The sequence below is a fragment of the Musca vetustissima genome, unplaced genomic scaffold, assembly GCF_032173495.1.
Source record: "Musca vetustissima isolate MV318-11 ecotype Yass unplaced genomic scaffold, APGP_CSIRO_Mvet_v1 utg53149, whole genome shotgun sequence".
Classification (NCBI taxonomy): Eukaryota; Metazoa; Arthropoda; class Insecta; order Diptera; family Muscidae; genus Musca; species Musca vetustissima.
The window spans coordinates 75,395-87,124 of record NW_026887371.1 but is presented as its reverse complement, the minus strand read 5'-3'; the positions used below and the strand labels follow the sequence as shown (position 1 = coordinate 87,124).

Below are 11,730 nucleotides of genomic sequence, written 5' to 3'. Positions count from 1 at the left end.
TAAATAAATTAAACAGGTCATTGCTATCTTATTTTTTTGAGAACAGCAAACTATAGAACATGTTTCAGTTATTCAAAAATTTTCAGTTTACAAAAAAAAGTGACTATACCACATTACCAACCTATACCACATTTGCATCACTTCCACTACGTGTCTATGCCTAAAATAAATTCTGAAGAGTTAGCTGATCCTTTATTTTATAAAGCAGATAAAATTGATATTATCCTAGGATCTGACATATGCTCAAAAATTAAAATTCCGTCTCAGTCGTTTGTCCACAATGGACTTTTCTTTCAAAATACTCACTTCGGCTGGGTTTTTTCGGGAACATGTGATAATCCATCATCTCATAAGATTCATATACATAATACCAATTTAGAGACAATATTAAGATCATTCTGGGAACAAGAAGAAGTGTCTTCAAAAAGAAATCTTACTCAGGAGGAAATAGCATGCGACAACTATTTTAAAGCTTCGACAGAAAGACAAGAAAACGGACGCTACCTCGTGAATTTGCCATTCAAATCCATATTGTCCTCAAATGAAGCTCCCAATTTACAAAATAATGCTCTGAATGCATTCAAAAGGTTGAGGCACTTAGAAATTTCATTTTCCAAGCGTTCTGAGTTTGAACATTCTTATAAAACGTTTATGAAGGAATATGAAACGTTAGGTCATATGACCAAAGTCGGTAAATATCCTGAAGATATAAGGCAAAACTCCTACTTTCTCCCTCATCATGGGGTCTTTAAAGAAGATAGTAGCACAACCAAACTTCGTGTGGTATTTGATGGCAGTAGCCACTCTCCGAATTGTAAACCTCTTAATGATGAACTAGCTCCAGGTCCTGCACTACAAAACGAAATTTCTTCGATAATTACAAAATGGCGTTTTCACAAAATCGGATTTAGTGCAGATATCGAAAAAATGTTCCGTCAAATTGACGTAAACTCTGAACATAGGCCATTTCAACAGATTTTGTGGAGGTACAATCCTTCTGATCAAATATCTATTTATGAACTCAACACTGTCACCTGTGGTACTACCAGTGCACCTTATTTAGCTATCCGTGTCCTACATAAACTGTCCGAAGACTTCCAACATGATTTCCCAAAGGCTGCCAAAGTTTTAGTAACAGATTCGTATGTCGATGACATTATATCTGGGGCTGAAACTCTTGAAGAAGCCAAAGTTTTATATAATGACTTATGCAAGCTGCTAAAGTTAGGTGGCTGCAACCTTCGAAAATGGAGCTCGAACTCTGAAAAACTACTACATGAAATTCCAGAATTATGTCGGGATCCTTCCTTGACAATTGGCTTTGACAAGGACAACGTCATAAAAACTCTTGGAGTCCAATGGAATACGCGTAGCGATTCATTATCTTTCAAAGTAAATCTGGATGAAAATCCAAATATCTCCAAAAGATCAATCCTATCTGAGTCGGCTAGATTATACGATCCCCTGGGTTGGCTTACACCCACTACATTAGTTTCAAAATCTCTATTTAAAAAACTCTGGGAGCATGTAATAGACTGGGACGAAAAATTACCGACAGAGTTGGAAGAAGCTTGGACGAGACATAGATACTCTTTGAGAGATCTAACAAAGGTCAAAATCCCCAGATGGATAAAATGGTCTCGACAGTCTCAAATTGAACTTCACTGTTTTTGTGATGCGTCTACAGAAGCTTATACCGCTGTTGTATACGCTAGAGTTTTGTCTCCTAATGTTATAACGGTATCAATATTGCAAGCAAAATCGAAGGTTTCCCCAATTAAAACAGTGACTATCCCACGATTGGAGCTTTGTGCCGCAAAATTACTAGTGCATTTAACCGATAGTGTTAAAAACTCATTAACAGACTATAACATCCAAAACATTTATTATTGGAGCGATAGTGCTACGGTCTTGAGCTGGATTAGAAAACCCCCTTCAAAGTGGTCAGTATACGTGGGTAATAGAGTAGCAGACATACAAAGATTTAGTAGTCCTCTTCAATGGAATTATGTACCATCCGCCCTTAACCCCGCTGACTGCGCGTCAAGGGGTATATCAGCTCAGGAATAATTAAATCATAAAATGTGGTGGTCTGGACCACAGTTTTTGTATAGCCACCTTCCTCCTGGCCTAAACCTCTTCCATATCTTGGTACCAATGAGGAAGAAAGGAAACCGAATATATCAATACATAATTTGATTAAAAAGGAGTATAACATTTGGCTTAATATGTATTCAGATTTGAACAGATTGTTGAGAAATATATCTTACTGTTTTCGGTTTATATTTAATATTAGAAATCCAAAAAAAAGGAAAATGGGAGGCTTAACAGCTAACGAAAAAAGAAACACTCTTCACTTTTTTGTAAAGGAAGTACAAGAAGCTGATTTTCCGCAAGAAATAAAATTTCTTTCTACAAAAAGGCCTTTAAAACAAAGTCCTTTGTTAAAACTCATGCCTTTTCTCGACGATAAGGGTATTATACGTGTTGGTGGCCGACTACAAAACTCTAGTTTGGAGTTCAACGCAATGCATCCCATTGTCTTATCAAAAAGTAATCCTCTATCTACTCTGATCATCAGAGATGCTCATGAAAGAACACTACATGGCGGCATTACTCTTACTATGTCTTATGTCAACAGATCGTTTTGGATATTATCCGGGACCCAACTGGCAAAGAATATAATTTCACGGTGCTTGAAGTGCTTTAGATATTCTGCAAAAACTTCTCAACAAATTATGGGAAATCTGCCATCTGTTCGCCTACATGCTACACGGCCATTTAAGCATAGCGGGGTTGATTATGCTGGTCCAATAATGATAAAGAATTCTACTCTTCGGTCCTCTGTGATATCCAAAGGTTACCTTTGTTTGTTTGTATGTATGGTAACCAAGGCATTACATCTGGAAGCTGTATCGGATCTCACAACAACAGCTTTTCTAGCAGCGTTCAGGCGTTTTATCTCTCGCCGAGGTGAATGTACTGACATTTACTCAGATTGTGGAACAAATTTCGTTGGTGCGTCTAAGGAACTCCGAGTTCTGCACCATAAGTCCACAAAGTCGTTGCCAGAAGAACTACGCCATATTCTAAATAAAAATGGTACCACATGGCACTTTATTCCTCCTGCCTCACCAAACTTTGGAGGACTATGGGAGGCAGGCGTAAAATCCGTCAAATATCACCTAAAACGTATTGTTGGCGATAGAGTACTAAGTTTTGAGGAACTTTCTACTTTATTATCTCAAATTGAAAGCTGTTTAAATTCGCGACCTTTATGTCCTTTGTCATCTGATCCCTCGGACTACGATGCTCTGACTCCAGCCCATTTTTTAATAGGCGAACCTACAAATTGTATCCAAGAAGAAAACCTAATGGACGTCAATGAGAACCGACTGGATAAATGGAAACGTTTGGAAAGATTGAAGCAGCACTTTTGGAAACGTTGGCATAGCGAATATCTAAATCGACTACAGTCCCGTCCAAAATGGTTGGATGAGAAGCGAAATGCCAAAATTGGTGATCTGGTGCTTATTGCAGATGAACGCTGTGGTCCAGGGCAATGGCTTCTTGGACGAATTACCGATGTTCATCCTGGAAGTGATGTAAAATTTGTTTCCTTCCAGAATGTGATTCCCAGGACGAAATCAAAGTGCTGTAATTAAATACTCATAATGTCTTATTAAAAAAAACATTCCCTCAACGTATTTTCCTGAAAGGTGGAGCCAAAGTATTTAAGCTGTGAGTCGGAGCATAGCTGAACTTAAAAGTTCGAATAACACTCCCATCGATTGGCCGCCTTTATATCAACACATCTATGAACAGTTGTTCATAAGGGGGGAGTATGTTGTGGAAATATTATTTGAAATTAAATATAAATTCATTGTATTATTATTTTTAATATATTTATAAAAATCAATTCATGTACTTATAATATTAATCAACGCTGTAACAAGTAGAAGAAAAGAATAAGTGTTACTTGCTCAGTTGTCTGGACCGCGTTACGTCGCTGCCCCAGCCGCGCCGTCTTGACTGTACTCAACAACGAGGGGTCATAAAATATTTTTTTTGTTTCTGCTTTGGGTTTATCCCCACGTAAACATCTGAGCCTCTGTTAACATAGTGTGTCACTACTATGAAACTTATTAAAAATAAGCACATCATAAATTGAGGCTCAGGTGTTTCGGGTAAATCAGCACAGCATTCAAACTCAATAATTCTTTGAGTTAAAATAGTTTGGGTTCTACACTTTTGCGCTGATACTTTTTCACTCTCTTCTGTTTTAACTCCAGATCGAACAACATCGCAGCAGCAAGTATTTCACTAACCAACCATTCTTTTCTTCTACTTCCAGCAAATTCATTTTTCTGAACATATGCAAATACAATTGGCATTTGCATTAATCAATAAATTTCTGGAAATATTCTTTAAAAGTGAATTTACTACAGTCTTTTAAATTCTCGATCTAACTTTTCTAAAATCGAGTAATTTCTTAACATAAACAAAAAACAAAAGATGATATAATTTCCAAACTTACATCCCATCGATATTTCAAGTTTTCCAATTCATTTGATATTTGTTTATCACGTTTGGTTGTGGTTGTTTCTCTTCGTGTCATCTTCGGCATGTCACACAAAATTGGTATTGAGAAATTATTACCACCCCTTAGGACAATATCCCGGCGAGCAGTTGTCATTGGGGTAGTCTGAGTTCCGCGTGATTTGGATGCAAGTTCGCCATAATTTTTAAAATAGCCCATTAAACGTTTATCCGTTTGTCGACGTAATCGTTCAATATTTTCTTCACTTTCGATAAAAATGTCAGTGTTGTGTTCGGGTTTATGTAGATTATTTACGTTCTTTGCATATGGTTTTTCAATATCATCATTATTTATATTATTGTTATTAGTGGTGCTGGTGGGTATATTGTGATCCGATCCAAATGAAACAAATTCTCGAACATGTGTTGGTTGATGGTCTTTCACATTTGGATTTAAATTGTTACCGGTTTGTGAACATTTATTATCATCACTTGGTTCCATTTCATCATTCGTGACAATTTGTAGTGGAGTTTTCATCTTTAAATCGTATTTAAGAAAGATGCAAATTAATTCCATATTAAAAACTTTTAGATGTGCAATGGAACTCGTTTCGATATCAAATAAAAATAAAAAATATTACAAAAATAATAAAAAAAATTCGGAAGGAGTTGAGTTCCACCACACACCCACCTCTATCTTCCCCATGATACTCACCACATTATCCACTCGATCATTTACGTGTTCATTTTCGATATTTTTATTTGTTGATATTTCTTCTAAACAAAATGCACACAAATTCTTGCGACAATGCATACAAACATTACGGGTATTCTGGCAAGCACGACATGTATCGGTTTTATCTAAACAACTGGGACATAGAGTATACAAACGTTCACAATTATTGCAAACCAATATTATATTTCGATCCACATGACTGTTGTAGGATGATGCTGTGGACGTATCCGCCGCCTCCGTCTCATTTATTGGCAGTGTCATGCGACTTTGACAGCGTAGACAAAAATGATGTTGATATTCCCTCAACGGCTGGTCACATATCGGACATATTTTCTCACTCAAATGAAAACATTCTTTTTCGATTTTGGGAAAATCTATATTGGCTGGCATACGACGAGATCTTTGGCGATAATTATATTCATTTTTGGCCGAATTACTAAAATATTTGTATACCTTGTTGTCATCCCAATTGGAGGAAATATTTTCTTTGTTGCGTTTTTGTTCGGCTTGTGGCGTTGGAGGTGTTACACGTTCGGGTGGTAATAGTTTTGTATCGTTTTCTAATTTTGCCAACATATGATTTCTCATATAACGATTTTGTTCGGCTTTATAGCGTAACTGGAATTTGACGATTTGCGATTTACATAAATTTGAAAGTGGTTATTGAATTTTATTTTTGAATTATAGTGTACCTCTGTTGCCTTCATTCTTTCCTTTTCCAATTGTTCTTCCAGTTTAATGGTTTTCAATTGTTCCTGTAGGCGCCGTGTTAGAATTTGTTCCTGCTCCTGCTCTTTTTCCTTGAGTAATTTAATGCTACGTCGTTTATCTTCTATCTGTTGTATAAGTTCACGTTGATAGGCCTTTTTTCTCGCTGCCTCGTCCTGCAATAACGCTATTCATTAATCGAAATCGATTCGTTCTGTAATCATCAATAAATGTGTTTTATTGTTTATTACAACAATATTCAGTAATGTCCTCTTTACAGACGTATTATTATTATTATTTATTTGCAAAGACTTGTTACCAGGCTATCTAGCCCATTAAATTAAATCTTAATAATTAAAATTAAACCTAAAAATTAAAATTAATATCCCAATTACGCAAATAAAAACATATATATGCTTCACGAAAAGTAAACCTGATTCGTACTACTATAATATCGTCCTCTCTTAAAAACACTTATTATCACTTATTAATTAAAACCGATAAAAGTATATACATATATTTAAGAGATGACAACATACAAAACATATTGATATCTTATACAACACTTACAGTTATGTAAATATTAAAAAGTATAATATGTATTATAGAGTTAAATAATGATCCAGAAGTTTTTTTATAACTTTTAGTACATAACGAAAAAGACTTTAATGAATATGGTAAACAATTATAAAGACGCACACCTCTGACATGAAATGCTTGACTTAAATAGGAGGATAGGCGTGGAATTATGATCTGTGGGTTTCTAACAGATCTTCCAAAACTGAATAATTTGCACACAAATTCAGGTTTCATACATTTTTGTGTTCTATAAAAATGTAACAGCAATCTAATATTAATATAAGTGAAAAAAGAATACCCTAAAAACTGGATAATATAGCCGGACAAGTGTTGTCGACCTTTAACAGAATATATGAACCGTACAACACTATTCAACACCCCACGTAACTTTCTCATGACAATACCTACTGTCCCAGAGTATACTTCTATGCAATACAAAATCACTGGCATAATAATAGCATAGACAACTTTAGTTTTAATATGTAATGGAAGTGATCAATTTAGATTGAAAAGCTTTCGCTTTCGGGTTTTGAAAGTTTTTTTCATGGCCACGACTCTTATATCAGATTTTTATAGCAGATCTTAATTCGGATAAATGTATATTGCAAATTAAATAAACATTTCCGGACTGTCCGGCGGAAATTTACTCCACCAAAGTAACCAGATTTTTATAACCCCCGTCATAATATTGAGGATACATTAATATTGTCATTCGGTTTGAAACTATGACAGTATAGCCATACCGGTCATTCTGCTGTATTCAGACTGTATTTCAAAAGAATTTCGATAGGGTAAATTTGTACTGCAGTAGCTTTCATATAACGATACTCTACAACTCTGCTCGTTTCCGGAATCTCCTTAGAGGATTTTGATGAAGCATCTATTTTTTTCGGGAGGAAGATCCTCTCCATCTGGAGCTCTCGATGAAAAGCGTTCTTAAATAAACATTTTCGGACTGTCCGGCGGAAATTTACTCCACCAAAGTAACCAGATTTTTATATTATTTTTTTTATATTTTTTATTTTTATAATATTGAGGATACTTTAATATTGTCATTCGGTTTGAAACTATGACAGTATAGCCATACCGGTCATCCAGCTGTATTCAGACTATATTTCAAAAGAATTTCGATAGGGTAAATTTGTACTGCAGTAGCAACAACAATCATTCGTTGGAGCCACAGCAATCTTTCTGTGCAGACTTTGCCGGTATCAACGTAGAGTCCAACTCATCATCAGTTAAGGTTAGATTTTGTAGTAGTTCCTGCGGCATTATCTCTCGGAGACATTTGTACTCGTCATAGAGCCAGTCGATGTCTTCTGCTTCTTAGCCATGGACAAGTGCATAGTATATGTTTAAAGGTTTCTAACTCTACCTCATCCCCATTAATGTCCCATTTGGAAGTGAGTGATCACTGTGGCCAGTTATGACAGTAGCGAAGTAGTTTTATGATGTAAGAACTCAGGCCAGACAGTTTTTAAAATTCTGCATCCAGGTTTTGCTGACCATCTGCTGTCGGCTTTCTCATTTTTGCCAATGAAATAATCAATAGGAGGTTGTATAGATCCCTCAATCCGTAAACTGGACGACTGCGAACCGCCTCGAGCAAGTTCTTCAGCTATTTCACTCCCATCAAGTCACTTTGTCCAGGAACCCAATAAAATTTTGCGTTCTGTCGTATATAACGTAGAGCAGCTTTAAAGTCAATGTGTAACCGGAATTTCTTGAGTAGAAAGTCACTCGGTCTATAGTCCTCAGCTTCCCAACCTCTCGATAAAGGTCACAGTTACCCCTGTCCGTAGACTTGGTGTGTACGATAAAAAGAGACAAGCCCTGAAAATCCCCTGCATCGTGACCAATATACGATCATCTGCATGCTGCAACATGGTCGTATTATACCATCTGGCTCAGGGGATTTGTATGGTGAAAGCTATTTATTGTCCATACCAGTTTTGGGAAGCTTTTGTACCTTTATTCAGCTTCTCCTCTCCTTGGTCCGAAACATATGTCGATGAGTATAGTGCAGGGATGGTCCGTTTGACGTATTTTTAGGTTTTCGACTGTCAAAAAGTTGTAAACGTCGAAAACGTCATATACTATACTAAAATGTAGTAAACGTCATTTATTTCAATATTATAACCATATATAGTTATTTTCAAGAATATATATTATTTTTACGTACATCCTTACTAATGCTGATAAAAAATTCTGAACTTTTTTGAGAAGAAAATTTTGACATTTTATATGTATTTGAGTAAAATGTGCGTAATTTTCGAATTGATTAATGGGAATTGCTATCTTGTCAAAAACCTAATTGTTTTGGGGGAGTTTCCGACGAGGGTATGTTAAAGAACCTTATTCATAGTTCACAGCTTTCTCAACATTCCCAACCGTTCTGAGATCGATATGACCAACGAATTGAAATTATAACATCAGTATTACTAATTTTAATTTACCTCAGCATATTTACGATTTGTATTCATAATTCCTGGGGGATCCAACGATGCTTCATTTGACAGACTTGTATGACGTAAATCTTGTAATAGTTTATAACGTGTAGAACCGGGACGTATGGTGTTTGCCGGCGAAAGGGCACCCTCATCATCGTTTTGCGTTCTTTTCGATAAGTCGCCATTGTCATTTTTAATGACATCAATACCGCTAGATGTTTCCGAATTATTTGACCATGATCTATTTGTAAATGGTTCTCTCTGTTGTTTACGAGGACTTCGGGAAGCTTTAAACATCTGTTTTGGAGAAAATAAAAATAAAATTTATCACACACATTTTCATATGTGCTGAATTAATAATGATATAACTTACATGTTGATGTTTTAAAAAATTTTCCTGATTTTCACGTTGTTTTTGTTGCAAATACAATTGACGTTTTTGATATTCATTATTGAAACCGGGAAAATAGGAATAAAATGTATCCGATACCCATTGATCCATGTCATCCTGCTGGTATTAATGTTGTCACAAAAAAGGGAACAAAAGACAAGACAAGAAATAAAACTAGACCTTTAGTATACACAATGACATGCGAGACCACAACAGTCATGCAATGACTTATAAACTTAACAACAATAACAAAGCTTTGTCGCATTTTACAAACTGCCTGCCTTGTGCTGCTGCTGATATTTGTAAAATGGGAGTAATGTGGGGTTAAATAAGGTTGTTTTTATTTTTTTGTAGAATTAATATTTTATTAAGTGTTAAGCAATAAACACTGTCCTCTTAACTGAGTGGAGGAAAGAAAAAAACAGAACAAAACAAAAATATAACGCCTGTTTGCGCATTACCCAGTCATATATAGTATTCAAAGGTAAATAGTATAAAAATATAACAAAAAACAAATACAAATACAATACAATTGCTTATTATCAATGCCACTTGTTTTAAATATTTGATATTCGATATCAATGACATCACTTTCAGGAAATGGTCCAGAACATACTTTTTACGACAATTTGACGATGGCACGCAATCTATGTACATACATTTGTAATAAAAATTTTCTGTCGACTTTTCTCTGAGTTCGTTTTTTAAACAATTTCCATTGAAGAACATACAAATACTATTAGGTGGAATTCAAACGCTTCCATTATTATAATTATTAACAGCCAAAACATGAACTGTCAACCAAGCATAACGCGTATATAACCATTATAGAATTTGGCGGATGCTAAAACACTGCCTAGCCCACAATATGTGCTCATTAAAACCAAATTGTTTGAATGTGGATTTTTTATTTATTACATATTTCTGTGGCAAACTATATTTTTAATGTTAACCTAAATAATTTAATGTTTAATGCGGTCGTAGAACAGCTAATTTTTACAATGTTAGAAATTTCTAGGCTGATGTTAAGGAAAAATATGTAAAACCATCAGTATATTCTTGTTGACCCTTTGTCACCATACAAGGCAACCATATGTTAGAATGGGGAATACAGCCGTTACATACAGCCAGTGTATGATCTCTGGTTTTAGTCCCCAACTCTTACCTATAGAGTTCTTGCAGTAGTAGATTGATTTTAGTCCTTTTTTAGCGCGTACCTCAACATTAGTGTGTTCCTCAATGTTAAAAGGGCACCGACTAGCAAGACTACATCATCAGCATATGCTACAACCTTTATTTTTAAAAATAATAATAAAAATCTCCCTGCTATTTCTTTCAAAAACATCCAACATTCTGATGCCAAAAAAATGTGCATTCCAGTTCTGCTGCCAATTCATTGAGCATCCATCTTCGCAGAACAGGACCAAACGAGCAGTTATCCGGAGATCTAAGAATCTTAAAAGAGACTTGCAGCCACTATCATTTACATCCAGCGAGGTAGAGGAAATTATCTCCAAATCCAAGCCATCCAAAGCCCTTGGTCCTGACGGCATATCCATGTTCATGTTAAAGAAGCTTGGAGCAAGGTTTTAGAGTCTCTTTTGCTCCCGTCCCTGAAACAGCATTTCGTTCTTGCTTCCCACCAACACGGTTTCAGCGAATCATATAGCACAACGACATCTTTGCATGAAATTACTTCCAAGATTGCGAAAGGCCTCAATCAGCGATGACCACCTGAACAGACCATTGTGGCAGCTTTAGATCTGCCCAAGGCGTTTGATACGGTCGATCATTCCGAGCTGATATCCGACATCACAAATTCCACCCTTCCGAGTGATATCAAGCGTTGGCTTGCGAACTACGTTAATGGGCGGCAGGGCTTCATTGAGTTCCGTGGCCAAAAATCCAAATATTGCATGATCCAAAATGGGAGTACCGCAAGGTGGTGTCCTATCTCCCATTTTGTTCAACATCTATCTTGCGAAACTCCTCATTCCTCCACCAGATGTTTCAGTGGTGTCGTACGCCGATGACCGTACGATTATTTCGTCCGGCGTTAACATTGACGACGAAGTGCAAGAATTTCCAACTATTTAGCCACCATCACCAACTTCTTCCGGGAGCGCAATCCAAAATTATCCACTGCAAAGTCTACTGTGTCACTTTTCACTTCCTGGACGCGAGAAGACAATCTAGAACTTGAAATTTCCGTTGAAGGTAGGCACATCCCCACCGTCCCTAATCCGAAAATCCTTGGGGTGGTCTTCGATAGCCTACTTCATTTCTCCTCGTATTCGAACTACATCAACCAGAAGGTGAATGCTAGG

General features: G+C 36.2%; 2 protein-coding genes across 2 annotated transcripts; one reads left to right on the top strand and one right to left on the bottom strand.

Annotated features, from left to right (window-relative positions):
- The first annotated feature begins 2,453 nt into the window (after nt 1–2,453).
- LOC133334953 (uncharacterized) lies at nt 2,454–3,661 on the top strand. The gene is made up of 2 exons (XM_061543264.1): nt 2,454–3,552; nt 3,627–3,661. The coding sequence occupies exons 1-2, from the start codon at nt 2,454–2,456 to the stop codon at nt 3,659–3,661; spliced, it is 1,134 nt and encodes a 377-aa protein (XP_061399248.1).
- Nucleotides 3,662–4,465: 804 nt separating this feature from the next.
- Nucleotides 4,466–11,364, bottom strand: LOC133334952 (uncharacterized). Its single transcript, XM_061543263.1, has 7 exons — nt 11,266–11,364; nt 9,362–9,523; nt 9,019–9,309; nt 5,968–6,159; nt 5,255–5,893; nt 4,538–5,077; nt 4,466–4,474 (listed from the first exon to the last, which is right to left on the bottom strand). The coding sequence occupies exons 1-7, from the start codon at nt 11,362–11,364 to the stop codon at nt 4,466–4,468; spliced, it is 1,932 nt and encodes a 643-aa protein (XP_061399247.1).
- Between the last annotated feature and the right edge of the window lie 366 nt (nt 11,365–11,730).